This window comes from Sprattus sprattus, assembly GCF_963457725.1.
Source record: "Sprattus sprattus genome assembly, chromosome: 4".
NCBI classification, from domain to species: domain Eukaryota; kingdom Metazoa; phylum Chordata; class Actinopteri; order Clupeiformes; family Clupeidae; genus Sprattus; species Sprattus sprattus.
This window is the reverse complement of record NC_137923.1, coordinates 40,484,441-40,503,098: the sequence shown is the minus strand read 5'-3', so window position 1 is coordinate 40,503,098 and position 18,658 is coordinate 40,484,441. Positions and strand designations below refer to the sequence as shown.

At 47.3% G+C, this 18,658-nt stretch overlaps 1 protein-coding gene across 1 annotated transcript in view; it reads left to right on the top strand.

Moving 5' to 3' along the window:
* trioa (trio Rho guanine nucleotide exchange factor a) overlaps nt 1-18,658 on the top strand; it is a 116,332-nt gene that overhangs the window by 38,748 nt on the left and 58,926 nt on the right. Inside the window, 2 exon segments of the mRNA XM_080837427.1 lie at nt 12,665-12,739; nt 16,836-16,950. Of these exon segments, the coding sequence (XP_080693553.1) occupies nt 12,665-12,739; nt 16,836-16,950 (190 nt within the window).

Below are 18,658 nucleotides of genomic sequence, written 5' to 3'. Positions count from 1 at the left end.
CCACCCCCCGCCCCCTCTCCAAGCTGTTTGTGTGGCATGAGTGGGCATCATGCGCACCAACCCCCATCCGCCCCCCACCCAATGTCATGCCCGCATTCCAGCCCTGCCACGCTAACGCCAGTCAGCCAGCCGTTGTTCCCTTTTCACCCGTTATGTCATTCTCCTGCCACTCGGTCTTGCGCTCTCACGCTGTCACCTTCTCTCTCTCTCTCTCTGGGACATGGAGACCAGACTCGTCACCGCTCCCTCACAAGAACTTCCTGCTAATGAAGCCCTGGGCTTTTAAAACTTTGCCAAACGAAAACAACAAACCAAGCCAGAACCCCCCAAAAAGCCCACAACCCCTCCACACGCACCCCTCTTGCCGCCGGGGAGAGAGCGAGGGAGAGAGGACTGTGTTGCTTTTGTCCTCCCTTCGCTCTCACTGTCTCACTCTGATGCCACCTGGACTGGGAGGTTTGCCTGTTGATGTCGCTTTTGGCTGCGCCGTGGCTGTTGTCATAGAAACGGGAAGTGCAGGAGCATGGCGGGGCCGACTGGCCTCCTTCGCCTCTTTCAAGTGTGGCACTCTCCAGCCAGAGGTAATGCCTTTACACATTCACTGTCACAGAACTGTGGCTGCTGCAAAAAGGACCTCTCCAGTATCCACTTCTGGATTTAGAGTTCTTGTTTTTTTTATTTACTACTCTCTGTCTCTGCTTGGATATTTTTCCATACCTCTTTTGGCTACGGTGAAAAGCTGGGGTATGTAGAAATTACATGAATTATTCTCGACATTAGGCTATGGGCTTTTGAGCACCACTCGAAAAGAAAATAACCATTCGCCGGTCCTCCGTGTACAGGGTGAAGTGTTGCTCTCATCATTTGTGGAGGTCTGTGATTCTCCCATGCTTGTTTCTTGTTTTGGAATGACTCACTGCTCCTGGGCTCCTGAAGCTCCACTGGTGGTGCATGACTATAGGGGTTCAGGAAGCTGAGGGCACAGACGTTGAGAAGATGCTGGCGCTCTAAGCAAAACACTGGTGGCCATGTGGTGCTAATGTTCTAGACCAAATGGTGGCATTACTTGTTGACTTTGACATGGCCCAAGCGTTCGTTGATGTACTTCACGAAAGCATTGTTTTATGACGATCATAATTAACAGACGTCATTTCAAAATGGTAGTCTCTCCATTGTTTTATAATAACTGTTGCACAACAACCCTTTTGGGAAACACCCCTTACTGGCTATGTACGAATGCCAGTACACACCAATGTGTCGTCTTTATATGTAGGCCTAGCTCTTAACTAATTAAGCTGATGCTTTCATCCAAAGTGCCTGTGAGGTATGTATTTTTAATCCTGCATATGAGCTCCATTAATTTGATCAACTTTTGGATTGGATTTGCTCTTCCATTCGGACTATAGGAGCATAATTTTGTAACTTTAGTCGTTCCCGGTCTTGATGAGTACTTGACAGCCTAGACATTACTTTACTTTAGATATCCCTGCAGCCCATTTTTTTTGAATGGTACAATGTCACCTATTTGTCATATCTTAACAAAAGCACTGAATATGAGTCCAACTGAACTAAATATGACTTAATATGAGTTGAACTGCAGTTCTTTGGGATAAAGTCAATGTGATCTAATTCTAGTATGCCATCCTTGTGCCACACAATAGCTTCATCAATGTATTAGGGCTAGTAGCACCAGCACCTAGCTGATGGACCTAAAGTGACCACTCCAGGGGGAGGGCACTCGATTGAGGCAGGGGCGACCAGGCTAATCGCCACACTTTCTAAGCAGCTTCACTCTAATCCTGCTCTGTGCCTACCCTCTGGTTTCGCCACCCAAGCAGAATTTCAGAGTCTGTCCTCAAAGCCCCCCCCCCCCCCTTTACCCCCCACCCCTGTCAGCTGTGTCCGCCTGAAGGAGGGAGCGCGTCATGTTTGAGGAGGGTTGGATTGGAAGGGTTTCCCCCCTCCACCTCCTTCCTACCATTCTAACCCACTCGACATGAACGGATACGTGACCCACCCACTGCTACAAATGGGCACTGTGAAAGGATCATGACCTCGCTATGAAAGTTGATGGTTTAAGTCCATGCTGACCACCTTGTCTGCTTTCCTCCAGTGCTCTGGTAAATCCCTTGCTCCCAGTCAACCAACCAGGCTGCAGTCACTCGTTTTCAGTGGTCAGGCACACATGCACTTGGTCAGTAGTATTAGGACCGAGGATTAGGTACAATCACAAACAAAGCCAATTCTCTAACCCTGCCACCATACCCCCCCCCCCCCCCTCCTCACTAAATCCAGGCAAGACAACTGTTGGCCAGAGCTTACTGCCTGCTTGCCTCGCCCTGTTCTTGTTTTGAGGGGAGCTTCACTATCGGAGTGTAAGGAGCAGGGTTTTTGAAGGACCAGGAAGAAAGACTGGGGAGATTACTGTGGTTCTCTATATTTAAACACAGCTATGGATCCTCATCTGAAGGACTGTTTAATGGAAACCTTTCAATGGGTCATAATGGTGACCTGTGAAACATAAATCTATTCCAAAATCGGTGGTCTTCCCTTCAGAAATCCTTCAGTGCGGAAGACGGAAGACTTTTTTTCCCTTTATAAGCTTTTGCTTGGGGCATATGCGTGTTCTGTGGATCATCTTGTGACTCTCTGGACACCAGAAGGATGTACCTCCACTGTGTCCCCGACTCCCGAAGTGGAATGGGTGTGTGTACTGTGACGTCACCCGCAGCCTCCCACAGGTGGCAGTACGTACAGACGGGCACCTCGCTGATTCAGCTGTCAGGTAACTATATGCCTGCAAGCAGACGGCACAGGTGTCCCTCAGGAAGCGTTCTAGTCCGCCTTCTGTTTCTCCAAGCCATTACTGCCTGGCTATAGTGGTAGGGGTGTGATCATGTGCGTGCACGTGCTTATGTAGTGTTAGGGGTTTGTTTGTTTGTGTCTTAACGTGTGTGGACGTGTATGTGAGTGTGCTTGAGTGTGTATATTCCCTGAGTGTAGTTACACAACAGGCACACATGCTCGCAGGTAGCAGATAGTCATCTCCACAGGAATGTTCCCTCGGGGTGTTTGGGTGGCCGGAGCCAAAGTGTGTACATGGGAACCCTCTAGGATTTTACCTTAAAACCACCTGGAGGACTTCCTTTATCGGGAAAAGATTCGATATTTCCTGGTCCTGTCTTGATATGACATAAAATGAACTCCTGTGAATTTGTTTTCCTTTTTGTCATTTATTGTTATCCTGGGGGTGGAATTAATGGCAGGGCTCTACAGCGTTTCCATTTCACTCGCATATTCGTGTAAGAATGTCTGTGTGCGAATACATCATAAGAAACTCTCAAATCTCTCAAACACGAGTTCCAGGTCACGCTTCAATCAGCTACCTCAAGTGGTTAACTTCTCTCAAATTCAAGCCTTTTAAGATGCAAAGTAATAACCATAGAATTTCTGGTTTAACTCATTTCCTCAAATCACCAAATGAGCCATAAAAGAAAAATAACAAGAAGAAAGTGCCAAGAACAGAAAGACGATGAGAATAGGGAGTGCCATGAGAGAAGAAGAGGTGTACACTTTTAACCCTGCCTGACTGAGGGATGGGATGTACAGCAGTAGAAGGTTCTATTCATAAATGTTTTCTATTTAGTGCTATTGACAACCCCAGACTTTCAGGTGGCATTTGTGTTTAGAAAGATTTATGAAACGAAAAATAAAACATGAGCATAACATTATGATGAATTGACAAATTAAGTAGGCCCCAATTATGTATAAGATTCTGTTGCCTGTACATTTTTGTGTCATGCATTCTTAATCTTCCCAATTGGTGCATTGCTATGTTTAATTGTAAATGTCATAGTGATGCATGATGTTTAAGTCCTTAAAAACAGAACTGACTGAGCACCCAATGTGTTGTCTTTGCACCTGCATTTAAAAAATATATATTTGGGCGCTAAGGTGCTCCTTAAAAACAAGAATGAACAGTACCACAGTACCAGTGTACAGAACGTGTGTAGTGTATAAGCACCATGCACTTAACCCAGTGCTCCCTGAGATTCTAGTAGTTTATGTGTGAAGCAACTTAGCCTAAACCTCATTGCAACACCCCCCCCCCCCCCAATGCTAGTACAAACCCAAGAATGTCTGTCTTGCATTTTTGATCTCCTGTTGTACACAAACAAACAAACAAACAAACAAACAGCCCACAAAGGGTTTTTTGCTCTACCTCCGGCCATATTTCCCTGTTATGACATGATGTCATCCCTTCCCCATCATCCTCTTCCATCTTTCATCCCCTCATTCTTATGCGGGTATGGGTGTGATGCACATCACCTTCGGCGGTGTGGGCGGGTTTGGAAGGAGGAGATGGGAAGATATGAAGGCCATTTGTCAGGTGGAGGATGATCTGTGGGGAGCAGTGGAGGAGAGGAGCGGGGGGTTGACTGTGAGAGGGAGGTGGAGGAGAGGAAGAGGAGGGAGCTGGTTTGACTGTGAGAGGGAGGTGGAGGAGAGGAAGAGGAGGGAGCTGGTTTGACTGTGGGGGGAGGTGGAGGAGAGGAGCGTATTCTCTCTGTCTCTGTCTCTCTCTCTCTCTCTCTTTGTCTCTCTCTGTTTCTCTCTCTCTCTCTCTCTCTTTCGCTCTCTCATATTCAAATTCAAAAGAAGCTTTATTGGCATGACCATAATGTTCTACAGTATTGCCACAGCATTTGGGTTGGGTGTAAACACTTTATACACAATATACATCAGAGGGTAAAGTGAGAAGTGGAAACAATAACATAAAAATAATCATCATTTTCATCATCATCATCATCAAGAAAGTAGGATATTAATAGGGGTGTGCCAAATAATCGTCATGACGATGCATCGCGATTCTAATTTTCACGATCTACTGCATCGATTGTTGACGCCAAGTATCGATTATTAATTTTTAATTTTTTTTTTTTATTGCATGAATGGTTGGCGAACATCAAGCATTTCCGACCGTGCGATACTGCGACAGGTCATTCATAAACAAAACATGCAGTGTATCTAGTAATAATAATATTTGTGTTAAGTAACCTCCAAAAGTCGTTTCAATAAATACAGCTATGTATGAACTGAGTTGCTTTGAGTTATCAATTGAACACACTATCCAGATCATACACAGCCAGTCAACCACTGGTAATGGCTTAATTTTTTTCTAACAGTGTTCAGTGAAAATTCGCAATGCATCGCAATGCATCGCAATAATTCAAGTATCGCGATGCATCGTGATAGAATCGCAACGTGGCATGTGAATCGTGATACAAATCGAATCGTGACTTCTTTGGCAATACCCACCCCTAGATATTAACAACAACAACTTTCTCTCTGTCTCTCTCTGCATCTCTCTTTCTGTCTGTCCTTGGTCTCCCTGTGTGTGTGTGTGTGTGTGTGTGTGTGTGTGTGTGTGTGTGTGTGTGTGTCTCTCTCTCTGTCTCTCTCTCTGACTGCCCTCTGATGGATCATATGAGATCATCCCTCTGTGCTGGTCCCCAGGCTGATGGTCCACAGAGAGCAGCAGCTGTGGGGGATGAGATGTCATGCTGCTGTGGCCACAGTGTGTGTGTGTGTGTGTGTGTGTGTGTGTGTGTGTGTGTGTGTCATATTGTACAGCAGGTCAGAATATGGATGTGTATAGATCCAATTATGTATCATCGTACATGGGTGTTCACATTATTGAGCTGTGCTTCACAATATAGATGATGCCATAGTGTGTTAATGTGAGTGTGTGTATGTGTGTGTGTGTGTGTGTGTGTTGGTCATTTAAGTGGGTTTCCCATCACATGGTCACAGCACATTGATGCAAGGGTGGCTAATTGTCTGTGTGCATGTGTGTGCATGCATGTGTGTGGGGAAAGTCATCTGAGGGCGTTTTCCATTGTATTGAGCTGCTCCTAGTTCATTGATGTACTGCGGCCAATCGTGTGTGTGTTTGTGTGTGAGTGTGGCAGCAGATGTCTTCCAGTCATTTGAGTGTGTTTTCCAGTCTATTAAACTATTCACAGTACATTGGTGTGTACACACACACACACACACACACACACACACACACACACACACGTTTGAGGTGATATCATGCCATACTTGGCTCGGCTCCAGAAAGGCTTGTCTGCGGGGCTGAGAGGGTGTCGTGCCTTTGCTCTGCTCTGCTCTGCACCGACTCCTGATAGCAGAGCTGCAGCCTCAGTGTGCTGAATGTAAGAGATACACAGAATCACTTCCAATGTTTTTCTGTCTAAAAGTTAACAAAAGAAAAAAAAGAAGCCTTGATTAGATAATAATGTTAACACCATTTTTCTCTCTCTCTCTCTCTCTCTCTCTCTCTCATATGGCTGGCCACTGAAAACACAGGTGTCATGGCAGCAGTCAGCAGCTTGTCTTGACAGGAGGCCATGGTGTAATCTGCCTGCGCTCTCAGGTCATGCTTAGGCAGAGAGGATTGTGGGACTTGGCCTGACATGGCAGATCTTGCAAGTAGTTTACTGGGAGAATGCCCCCCCCCCCCCCCCCCCCCCCCGGTGTGGGAGTGTACTAGGGGTGTGCATAAGAACCATATTTTATATAAAACTTCTCTTCGCCATGACCATTACTGGGAAGCCATTAATAATATTAAACTGCTACCTAGCAGCTAACGCTAGGTAACTTGACTAGCCTACTGTTTCCCCATACAATTATGTGGTTTCCTCAATCTGGACCAGTAACTTTTACCAATAAACATCAAAATGGTTGTGAGTGTGCATACTATCACCACACATTAACAATATAATTATTTCAAGTCAGTATTTGCGAAATTATCCCTTATTTTCTCATAACTTTTCACGATTGTGTGCTTGTACAGAATAACCACATAAGGATACTGGTATTGGAATACCCGTGCACACTCCCATTGTATACCTGGGTCCTGGGGACATGAGTGTGAAGGTTGAGTTGGTGTGTGCCTGTGTGTGTTGGAGCCTCATTTTAAATCACAATTAGCCTGTTTCCTCTGCACTAAACCTGAAATGCAGAATGGTCCTGCAGAGGATTAAAACTTCACAGACTAATGGGACAAGGAGCAGGAGAGGAGTAACAGAGGGAGGGAGGGAGAGAAGGGGAGAGAGAGAGAGAGAGAAGGATGGAAAGAAGGGAAGTTAACATACTGGAAGAAAAGATACTGAGAGTAAGTGAGCGAGAGAGAGATCCAGAGCAGGAAAAGTAGGCCAAGACTGCATTTAAATGCAGCCCAGACAAGCAAGCAATATACAAACCGGGTAATGGAAAGATGGTTAGGGAGGGATAGAGAGAAGGGATGAGAGGAATAGAGTGAAAAGAAAGAAAGAAAGAAAGACAGATCGAGAAGGAGAGAGAGGTGCAAAAATAGAAAGGCTGTGCGCCACAGAGGGGGCGAGGGTGTGACCTGCACCCCTCTCATCCCCCCACCCTTTTCTTTTTCCTTTCACTCATTCACATTCCCAGAATGGAGAGATCAGTGGAGGAGTGTGGTGCGGCTCCATGGGGGCCGCTGCTAAATTTAGCCCCTGGAGCCGGAGCCGAGCGGCAGGGGAGTCATAGTGAAATAATGCACACATGAAGAAGGCAGTCCAGGAACACTCCAGCCCTGTGGCAGGAAATAAAGCTTGTCCACACACACACACAGCTTACAGATTCTTGTTGGAAGGATTTATGGGTTCGTGAGACAGGGATTTGGTGTTAGTGGGGAGCTTTTTTTGGGGGCAAGAGGAAGCTGGATAAGTGTGTGTGTGTGTGTGTGTGTGTGTGTGTGTGTGTGTGTGTGTGTGTGAGTGTGTGTTGTTTTGCACACTGGCCTTCAAAATCACTGCACGGTCCTCCATTTGCCTTCTTTTTTTCTGATCAGAACTGTAGCCAGAGATGCAGCCCTCATGATCTCTCTCATTCGGTCTCTCTCCCTCGCTCTACCCCCCTCCCTCTGACACAAACACACACACACACACACACACAGAGAGCTCACATTGACGTATACCCCGATCCTTTCAACATCTCAGAAAAATGAAAGCCCATTTTCTTGGCTGTAAATAAGCAGTAATAAGTATGCGCCGCATCAGAGGCCCCTTTCAGTTTCGCCCGCTGCGAAACGGAGCTAATGGATGTCATCGCAAAAGCACAGCCCAGCGCGTCTCTTATGTAGAGAAACAACAGGTGCATTCTGGGTAAGTCGATGCCTTTAACTGGGAGAAAACGAAAACAGGCCTTATCTGATCACCATACAGTCCAGCGTGGTAAAATGGTTTACAGTCCGGCGTAGCCGATTGGCTCAGTTCAGGTCCTGGCGTTACCCGCATCGCGGTACACTGCTTCTCCACCGGACCCAAACGGGCGCCTTGGACAGTGGCGAGTGTGCTTGCAAGGGGAAAGACCCCCATGGGTGCTAGCGTCTGTTGCTAGCACGTCTGTTAAGATGTCAGTGAGTAAAGCTTTACTCACTGCACAGCTCTGTACCCGCATTGGTTACTGTTACACTGGGATGATGCTGGCAGAGGCATTTTTGTAGTGGGGGTGGGTGGGTGGGGGGATGTTGAGCTCAAAATCACTTTTCTGCAGAAGCAGCACTCCTCTTCCCACCCCCTGTTGCTGATTCACCTCGGCTCTAAGTGCTCTTGATCTACAGTTAGCTCTTAATCCACTTTTTATGCGCTCCGTTTCAAGTCATCCACCTTTCTTTTCCTGTCTCCGTTTCTAGAGCACATGACATGCGACAGGTGGTGTGAGCGTTGCACTGCACCATTTGAAAGACCCTACAGGCGTTACATTTTTGTATCACACATCTTCTCACCAGCCGAAGTTTGTGTGTGTGTGTGGGTGTGGGTGGGTGGGTGTGGGTGTGTGTGTGTGTGTGGCGGAGGTGGTTAAGCCTGTCCACGCGCAGACCTAGATGACCAGCTGCTCCCAGACCCTCCTGGGGTCACTGGCAGGGTGAGGAGGATTTTGGGGGTGGGGGTATTTCCTGTCTTCTCGTGTTCTCCCCTGTCCATCCCTGTTAGCACTCTTGTCTGAAGGTGGGATGTGTGTGTGTGTGTGTGTGTTGGGGGAAGTGATTAGCTAATGAGTGTGTGCGTGCATGTTTTCAGTGGATCACTGAGCACTTTGACCTCCACTATTCGAGACAGTGTCTGTGTCTATGTGTAGGAGTGTGTGATTGCATAGATCAGAGAGCGTGTTGACCACACACACACACACACACACACACAAATAACCTCTTGAAAGGGACAAACATGTTGCTTCTGTCCTTGACACACACACACACAAAGGAAATGTACTGCCGGCCAGCCTCATGTGGTGCGAGGGGGAGATGGAGTGGCGTGGGTGGATAAGGCGAGGGCGGAAGGGAATTTGTCTGTGTGTGTGTGTGTGTGTGTGTGTGTGTGTTCAGGGCTCTCAGTAGGCCACCCCCTTAGCATTGTGCATCAGCTTTAGACTGTACTGCTAGTTATGCAGGGTCGGGGATGTGTGTCTCGCTTGACCATATGGTTATATCACTGCCTATGTGCCATGCTTGTATCGCTGTGTGTGTGTGTGTGTGTGTGTGTGTCAGTGGGCAGTTGTTGCTGGCCTGTCTGCACTCTCTCTCAGCTGTCTCCGGGAGTGACGGACACTCACACAGCTGGGTGGCCTTGCTGTATGCTGTGCCACATACACACAAAAACACACACACAACATTCAAACCCCCCCCACCAACCTCACTGTTTTTTTCCACCCTCTTCCTCTCCCCCCCCCCCCCCCCCCCCAATCCATCCACCTCTATGGAATTCATTATCATCCTTTGTCCTATGTGGACTTCCTCATTTCCATTCTCTCAACAGTCGTAGCACAAATGTGCTTCTGGGGTCGATGGCCCCCTAAGCCTACTTGTTGCCACACAGCCGACATGTCCGTGTCAAACCGAGTTGCCCTTTTAACTTGGAGCTGCGCCCACACACACACACACACCATGTGTGTGTACGTACATAAGCAGCTCGACTAGACTAGATAAACTGATTAGGATTAAAGCTGGTGCTCTATGCCTAGGCAGTGGCTATGAACTATAAAGATGGATGTATTGGCAGGCAGACAGGGAAGCATGTCTGCATTAGGGGGATAATGAAGGGAATCCTGGCCCTGCTGGCCGGCTGATCTGAACGGGAGTCGGCTCACGCCTCAGGCTTGAGTTCGCTGAGTCATTCAGCGGAATGGAGTTGTTTTGGATCCGACAAGGGGGCAAACTTTCCCCCAGATGAGTAATGATCCTTCAGATAAGTCACCTCCGTTGAGTAGCCTCTGGAACTTGCAGGCTCTGTGTGTGTGATGTGGGAGTGATTCCTCTGGGTGTCTGTATGTGTGCCTGCACATGTATGTTGTATGTGATTCAGGACTGCGTGAGTCACAGGCCATGTGTTTTGCTCTGTGATTCATGCTGTGTGGGTGTGTGTGTGGGTGTGTGTGTGTGGGTGTGTGGGTAGGTGTGTGTGTGTGTGTGTGTGTGCGGGTGTGTGTGTGTGGTCCTATAGAATACTATAGGTGATATGGTGGTCTGCATGTTTTGACCCAGTGAGTCAGCCTCTCTGAAAAACAATACTGTTGTCTGCATTGTGTTAAGATTGACAATACATGACACTCTGTGGCCTACACAGGATGCAGTCTCATATGAAAACTATTATGCCAGATCACATGCAACCGCTGGCCAGCAATCTCACACACACACACACACACACACACACACACACACACACACACACACACACACACACACACACACACACACACACACACACTCCAGTTAGAGCACAATAAACACAGTCACAGTTTTTGTGTGAGTGCCTCCTACTGTTTGGCCAGTGCAAGTGCCTCCCAGGAAGAGAAAGATCAGAGGGTCGAGCACATTTCCTCTCTTTCCTTGTTTCTCTTTTAATGTTCTCTTTCTCTCAGTTAATCTCTCTCTGTCTCTCTCTCTATCTCCCTCTTGTTCTGGGATGCCAGGGGACAGAACTCGCCGATTAGCACTGTGGCTGTTCTCACAGTTCTCCAGTCAGTTCCACAGAGCAAGCCAGCAAGCCTGAAGAACAAGCACAGCATTAAAACGATAGTGTGTGTGTGTGTGTGTGTGTGTGTGTGTGTGTGTGTGTGTCTTTGTACACACACACACAGAGTCTCTGTCTCTACCGCACTCATTTTTTTTTTGGTTATGTTTACCCACTTGCCCACAATGCTTGTCCTTTTGGTTTTTGTCTACCCCCCCCTCCCCCCCTCTCTTGTGTGTGTTGAGCCCAGGTCTGGTGGAGTACTGGCCAGGGGAAGTGGCTCGGCCCGTTGTTATGGTTGGACTTAGGCGGCTTTTTGTATGCGCCTTGGTTTGTTGTGATGGCAGAGCTCCTGGGTGCAGGCGTGGAGGAGGACGAGGACCGCGGCACCCATGGGAAGCTACGGCGTCCCCAGCCGGCCATGGAGGTTTGGCTCCGGTGCTGCTGGGAGAGGTGGTCTGACGCTGGGGCTCTCCGTCAGAACCACCGAGCAGAGGCCGCCTCGGGCCTCATGAGGGCAGTAGAACGCATGGAGAGAGGGAAGCAATAAGGGAGGGAGGGAGAGTGAAGGAGTGATCAAGGGAATGGGTGAAGGAGTAGCGTTGTGCGTCTGTGTGTGTGTGTGTGTTTGGAAATGGCAGCATTGCAGGCATTAGAAGTTCACTGCGGTCGTCGGTTAGAAGTGAAAAGGTTACACTTGTTTGAGTTGTATAATGAGGACATTCTTGTGGTGTGTGTGTGTGTGTGTGTGTGTGTGTGTGTGTGTGTGTCAGTGGGCAGTTGTTGCTGGCTCTCTGACGTTAATGGAGGTCAGAGGGGAGAGTGTCTGAGAAAAAGAAAGGGAGAGGATGGATGGATGGATGGATGGATAGAGAGCGAGCGAGGGAGGGAGCGAGGGAGGGAGAGGTGTGTGTGTGTGTGTGTGAAAACGCAGCAGCACAGTGTGAGGCGCTGTGACACCACAGAGAACCGACACCTTAGGAAGATGACAGATGACATCATCACTCGCTCTCTTTCTCCTCCTCCCCCTCCCCATCCTTTTTTTGTCTCTGTTTTGTAAGGCTTCATCTTGACGGTGAAGTGGCCTTAAAAATGGTGGCCTCTCTCATATTGACGTTCTCTGGAGAATAGTATATCAGACGTGCCACATCTAGAAAACGCCCTTCTTTGTTCCTGAACAGGGGAGAGAGGGGGGCAGAGAGAGAGAGAGAGAGAGACAGAAAGAGAGAGAGACGGAAAGAAAGATAACTAAGCTGATTTGTGTTCATCTTAGCCAGATTCAGGCCACATATGGACCAGACTCGTTTCCGAGTGCCTTACTTTCTCAAACAAGAGAGAGAGAGAGCAGTGAAGAGAGAGAGAGAGAGAGAGCATCCCTCCCCCCTCTCCTCTTCCGCTCCCTCTCCTCTCATCCCTCCATTTTAATTGCCATGGAGACGCTCGTTGCTCAGTCGGCCTCAGTATTGATCTGGCTACTGATGGGATGTGAACCGTGGAGGCACTCTGTTGCCACGGCTTACCCAGCTTCCCTCGCCGGGGCGTTGCTACGACGACCCGCATGCTAAGGCGGCTGTGCTGATGACATTGCGTGTGTGTAACGGTTTGTCTTTTTTTGTGTGTGTGCTTCGCAGGTTTCAGAAGGAACGAAGACATGAAGGCTATGGAGGTGCTGCCCATCCTGAAAGAGAAAGTGGCCTACCTGTCAGGTAAGAAGGGCAAAGTGAACCACACACACACACACACACACACACGTGAAGACACATACACGAATACACACACAATTATATACACAGACAGGCACACAAATAGTGGTACCTATGCACTGACTATGCTAAATGTATGACCATTGCTTAGCAAAACACTAGAATATGAATACTAATAACCTTATACACAAACACATACTGCAAATACAGCCACCGTTACACAGGCAAACGCCAAATATTACTGGTATAGTACATTTTCATGTGTTTACTCTAATAGAAGATGGGATATAGATAGATGTATAGAACTTCTGTAGGTTACGGCACAAGGTCTCTCTCTCACGTGCTCTCAGAGGTCTTTCCTTATATGGACTTCCTGGCCCCGGTCACAGGAGATGCACAGCTGCCACACAGACCCAGCCCCTCTGTCCCCTCTCCTGTACTGACCCGTCCTGAGGCTACCGTTGGCCTCCCCGTCGACTTAATCTCGCGCTCTCACAAACACACACACTGACAAAAACACACTCTTACTGACACACTCTTCCACACACCCCGACTGCTTCCCTCCCCTCCAGCGGGCGTGCTGTTATTGAAGCCCCTGCGCTGTGGCTCCGGCGGGCCTCGGGATTATTTGGCCGGCGCTGGAAAAACATTAGCCTGCGCTTTTGTGCTCCAGTCCCAACGGACACACAATGGCCAGCATTATGTGCTCTCCCTCTGTCTGTCTCTCTCTCGCTCTCTCTTTCTCTGTCTGTGTCTCTCTCTCTCTCTCTCTATCTATCTATCTATCTATCTATCTCTTTCTCCAACTCTCTCTTTTTCCATCTCTCTCTCTCTCTCTCTTTCTTTCTTTCTTTCTTTCTTTCTTTCTTCTTTCTCCCTCTCACTTTTGTTCTTTCTCTCACACTCTCTTTCTCTGTCTGTCTCTCTATCTATCTATCTCTCTTTCTCTATCTTTCTCTTTTACCATCTCTCTCCCTCCCTCCACCTCTCTCTTTCTTTATTTCTTTTTTGGTCTGACTCCCTCTCACTTTTGTTCTTTCTCTCTCTCCTCCTCTCTTTCTCTGTCTGTCTTTCTCTCTCTCTCTATATATATATATATATATCTTTTTCTCCATCTCTAGCTCTCTCCCTCCCTCTATTTATTTATTTTTTGGTTTGACTCCTTCTCACTTTAGTTCTTTCTCTCGCTCTCTCCCTCTCTCTTTCTTTCTTTATTTTTTGGTCTGACTCCTTCTCACTTTAGTTCTTTCTCTCTCTCTCCCTCTCTCTTTCTCCCCTCCACTTCCTCCAAGTGCTGAGAATCACAGAGCAGAATAAGTGATGTGCCATCATGCTGTTTTGCTCTTCTTTCCTGTCATCCTCGGTTCCTTCAGCTCTCCTCCACATTGTTACGTTCTCTCCCTCTACACTTTGTGCCTGTACTCTTGCCTTCTTGTTCTTTCTGTCGCGTCCTCTGTTCTTCCTTCTCTGCCTGTGTAAGCTACATCTTCCTGTCAGTCTCTTTCACTCTCGCTGTCTCCTGTTCTTTCTCTATAGGCTACCATATCTCTCTCTCTCTCTCTCTCTCTCTCTCTCTCTCTCTTTGTCTCGTTTTTTATTGGGTTATCACTTCAACAACCCCCCTCCTAACTCAAGGTTGTTGTGCTCCACTCCAATAATGAGCTCGTCCATGATTCACAGGTAGCGATGCTGTGTTTCCATGGCGATGAGTTACCGTCACTCACACGCCAGGTAATGGGTGGACGGCACAAAAGCACGGTGTGGCCCTTGGAAACCGTTAGCCTAGCATTAGCTGAAGGATGGAAGGGCGGTGGCGACCCAGCTCCCCCCGTCCACCTCCACCCCCTCTCCATCCCTCCATCCCCCTGTCGCAGCCATAAGTCTTTTATGTTTTTTTTTCTTTCGTTTCTTTTTGTTTTGTTCTTCTTGCCAGAGGGATCAGGGCTGTGATCCTATTAACTGTGGACTCAATTAGCGAGGTTCAGCACGCCGCGCTTCAGTGGAAAATCCTCACTGATATCCCCCGTAGAACTGCTCTGCAGTGGCAGGCAACACACACACACACACACACACACAGCCAAACAGCAGCCACACTGCGTGCATACACACATACTCACACAACCCTTTGATTTACTGCTTGGTTGCATAATTGCTGGAGAATATGGGGGGACAATATGAAGACCCAAGCTTCTGTCTACGAGGCTTTTTAGTTTATGCTTCTGATTAAGCTGACTTTGGAAGTCAGACCACTTTTTTCAGTCTGGCTTTCGCCTGTACTCTTAGTCACTCAGGATAAAGGCGCCTTAGTATCTGCCAGATCAGTAAATGTAAATAAATGTATCTTCCCACAATCATATAGTATGTCAGGTCACAGGAGCATCAAATTTGGAGGTGATGACGTGTTGGGCCAGAGGGGGCGCTGTAGCTAACGTCTGCTCTGGGGAGTGGAACTGCTTTAGGAGATCCAGAAGACTCCTGTTTGTCACTCTCCCAACCATACAAACAAACACACACACACACACACACACACACACACACACACACACACACACACACACACTCACAGTGAACTAATACGTAATGCACAACTCCCACTGAACAAACAACGCTCTTGCACAGGAGCACATTCACCACACACACACACACACACACACACACACACACACACACACACACACACCGAGCCTCACACTGAGCAAGAACTCTGGTGTGCAGGCATGCAGAGCAGATGAAATACATTGCACATACTTACAGTATACCTCCCTTCTACTGCAGTCTAAGGGGAAAATCCCCAAAACGACTGAATCAATGATTTAAATTGATTTATTGTGATGGAGACAGAGAGAAATGGAATATGACTATGAAAAGGTATTGAGGCAGTACATTGGGACACAGAGATGCGGAGAGAATAGAGACTGAGAGAGAGAGACTGAGAGAGAGAGCGAGAGAGACTGAGAGAGAGAGAGAGAGAGAGAGAGACTGAGAGAGAGAGAGAGAGAGACTGAGAGAGAGAAAGACTGAGAGAAAGACAGAGACAGAGACAGAGAGAGAGAGAGACAGAGAGAGACAGAGACAGAGAGAGAGAGAAAAAATATGATAAAAACACAACATACATTAGAAACATACCAATCATTAGAGCGAAACTATGAAGTGGCTAACTATCTAAATGTCATAAAGAACCCCCAGATCCGAAAAACACTCACTAGGTACAGACTCAGTGATCACACATTGGCCATTGAAAAAGGTCGCCACAAACAAACATGGCGACCTAAGGAGGAGAGGTTGTGCGAATACTGCACACAAGAGGTTGAAAACGAAGAACATTTCCTTATAAATTGTAAAAAATTTGAACTAATTAGATCAGTCTTCTTCCCAAAATTTGAAAATATAATCCCAAATTTGACAAAAATAAAAAAATTAAATATATATTGGGTGAACACCCAGATTTAATATATGTATCTGCGAAATACGTAAAAGCTTGTCATGACAGCCACGAGACATAATTTTCTGGTTATGTATTTACTTCCTTGTTTTGTTTTATTTATTCATTTACTTTTATCTTTTATCATTATTATTATTTTTCTTTTTTTTTCTTTCCCTTAATGCTGATCTCTGTGTGTGTGTGTGTGTGTGTGTGTGTGTGTGTGTGTGTGTGTGTGTGTGTGTGTGTGTGTTGTTATCAGTATTATCACTAATGTTGCTGTTATCTGCTGTTAATATTGTTGTATTGAGTGCTTTGGCAACAATGTATCGCACATTCATGCCAATAAAGCCATTTGAAATTGAAATTGAAAATTGAGAGAGACAGAGAGAGAGACAGAGAGAGAGAGAGACAGAGAGAGAGAGAGAGAGAGACTGAGAGAGAGAGAGAGACTGAGGGAAGAGAGAGAGAGGGAAGGAGGAAAAAGACAATGCAAGAATGTAGATCGATCCTGCGCTGTAGGAATCCCCATAGGCACAGGAAAGATGGTGATGGGGGGGGGGGGGGGGGGGGGGGGGGTTGAGGAGGAGGCTGGGAGAGTGTGGGGTTGGTTTGTCTGAAAAGGCGGTTCATGTACCGAGCCGCACTCACGCATGTATTTCCCTCTTCTTCCACCAGGGGGCCGAGACAGACGCGGGGGCCCGGTGCTCACGTTCCCTTCACGCACCAACCACGACCGAATACGACAAGAGGACCTGCGCCGCCTCATCGCCTACCTCGCTGGCATCCCCAGGTGTGTGTGAGTGTTTGTGTGTGTGAGTGTGTGAGAGTGTGCGTGCCTGTGTGTGAATGTGTGTTGGTGAGGTGGAGCAAAGGAGTATACACACATACATATCTGTGAGAGATCATTAGTGAGCTGTATTTGTCTATTATTATTATTATTATTATTATAAAAATAATTATTATTAGCTGACTTTGGTAAGGTGGAGCAAAAACAGTTTTGCTTCATATTTACATACATCTGTGAGAGTATTAGTGAAATGTATTTGAACCTCTAGTAGCTACTTATAAGGCAGTAGCATCATTTCTTAGATGCATACGTTGTGTGTGTGTGTGTGTGTGTGTGTGGGTGGATGCACATGGCTGTGGTTGCTTGGATGCTCGGATCATCTGTGACTGCTAACTTGTTTCTTAACTCTCAGGGTTCATGGCAAGTTTCTCTTTCTTACATAATTGCTCAGTCTGTCTGTTGTTGAGTACAAAAAGGATCTCATACTGAAATGTGTTTCCTCGCCCTTCAGTTTACTGAAGCAAACATTAACCCAGATTGCCTGCAATGAAGTAATTTAGTGTGTGTGTGTGCAGGTGTGTGCGGGTGTGTGCGTGTGTGTGTGTGTGTGTGTGTGTGTGTGTGTGTGTGTGTGCGGGTGTGTGCGTGTGTGTGTGTGAGTGTGAGTGAGTGAGGGAGAAGAGATTTCCTGCTCACAGCCTCCTAAATCCTCTCACTGTAAAGCGGGCAGAGCTGTTTTTTCTCTGTCTGGTTTAAACACGGTCTGCTTGCTGCTAAATTATGCATATGCACCCAGCTCTCTGCACCGAGTGTCAGGGAACACCATGCAGTGGTAGGAACTGGCTGGACCATATGCTGTTTTGAGCCAGTGCTTTATGCTGTATTCACTCAAATAGTGTGTGTGTGTGTGTGTGTGGTGTGTGTGTGTGTGTGTGGTGTGTGTGTGTGTGTCAGTGCGTGCATGTTTGCTAGTAATTACAGAACCCTCTGAGGGGTTGGTTATGTGATGCACACGGTATGTGTTTGTATACACACTCATGTTTACACACACACACACACACACACACACACACACACACACACACACACACACACACACACACACACACACTCTCTCACAAATGTGCTGACCTGTACCGCCTCATATATAACATCAGGGTTGTTCTGTATTGGTCTCCGAGCTCGACGTGTATATTTTCATATTGATCACTGCTGTGGAGAATGAGAGGTGCAGCCCTGCGGAGTATGTGCACTCACTTCCAGCGCAGCAAAACCATTATCATTAATGGCCAGCGCCCATATGTTAATTTCCACTAACCACTAATTATTACTGCGACTGCAGCGCATGCCATCACCAAGACACCCAGACACACGTACAGGCATACACTTTCCACACACACACACACACACACACACACACACACACATATACATACACACACACACACACCAAAGCCCACACCCACGCCCAGCCCTTTAACCATTCTTTACCCTCCCTGCAGAAATATAATATATATTATGATCCCCAACGCCAGTGGGACTGGGAGCCCTCAGTGTTATAGTGTGTATACACACAGCATTCTCTGGTGTTCAGGCTTGCGTGTTCAGTTAAATACAGGGCCAGGTGCTTTCCCTCTGCCCCCATTCGCTCCAGCAGTTAGCCAGCCAGCTGAGCGCAGCCCCACCTGCCTCTGGTAGCGGAGGCTGCAAT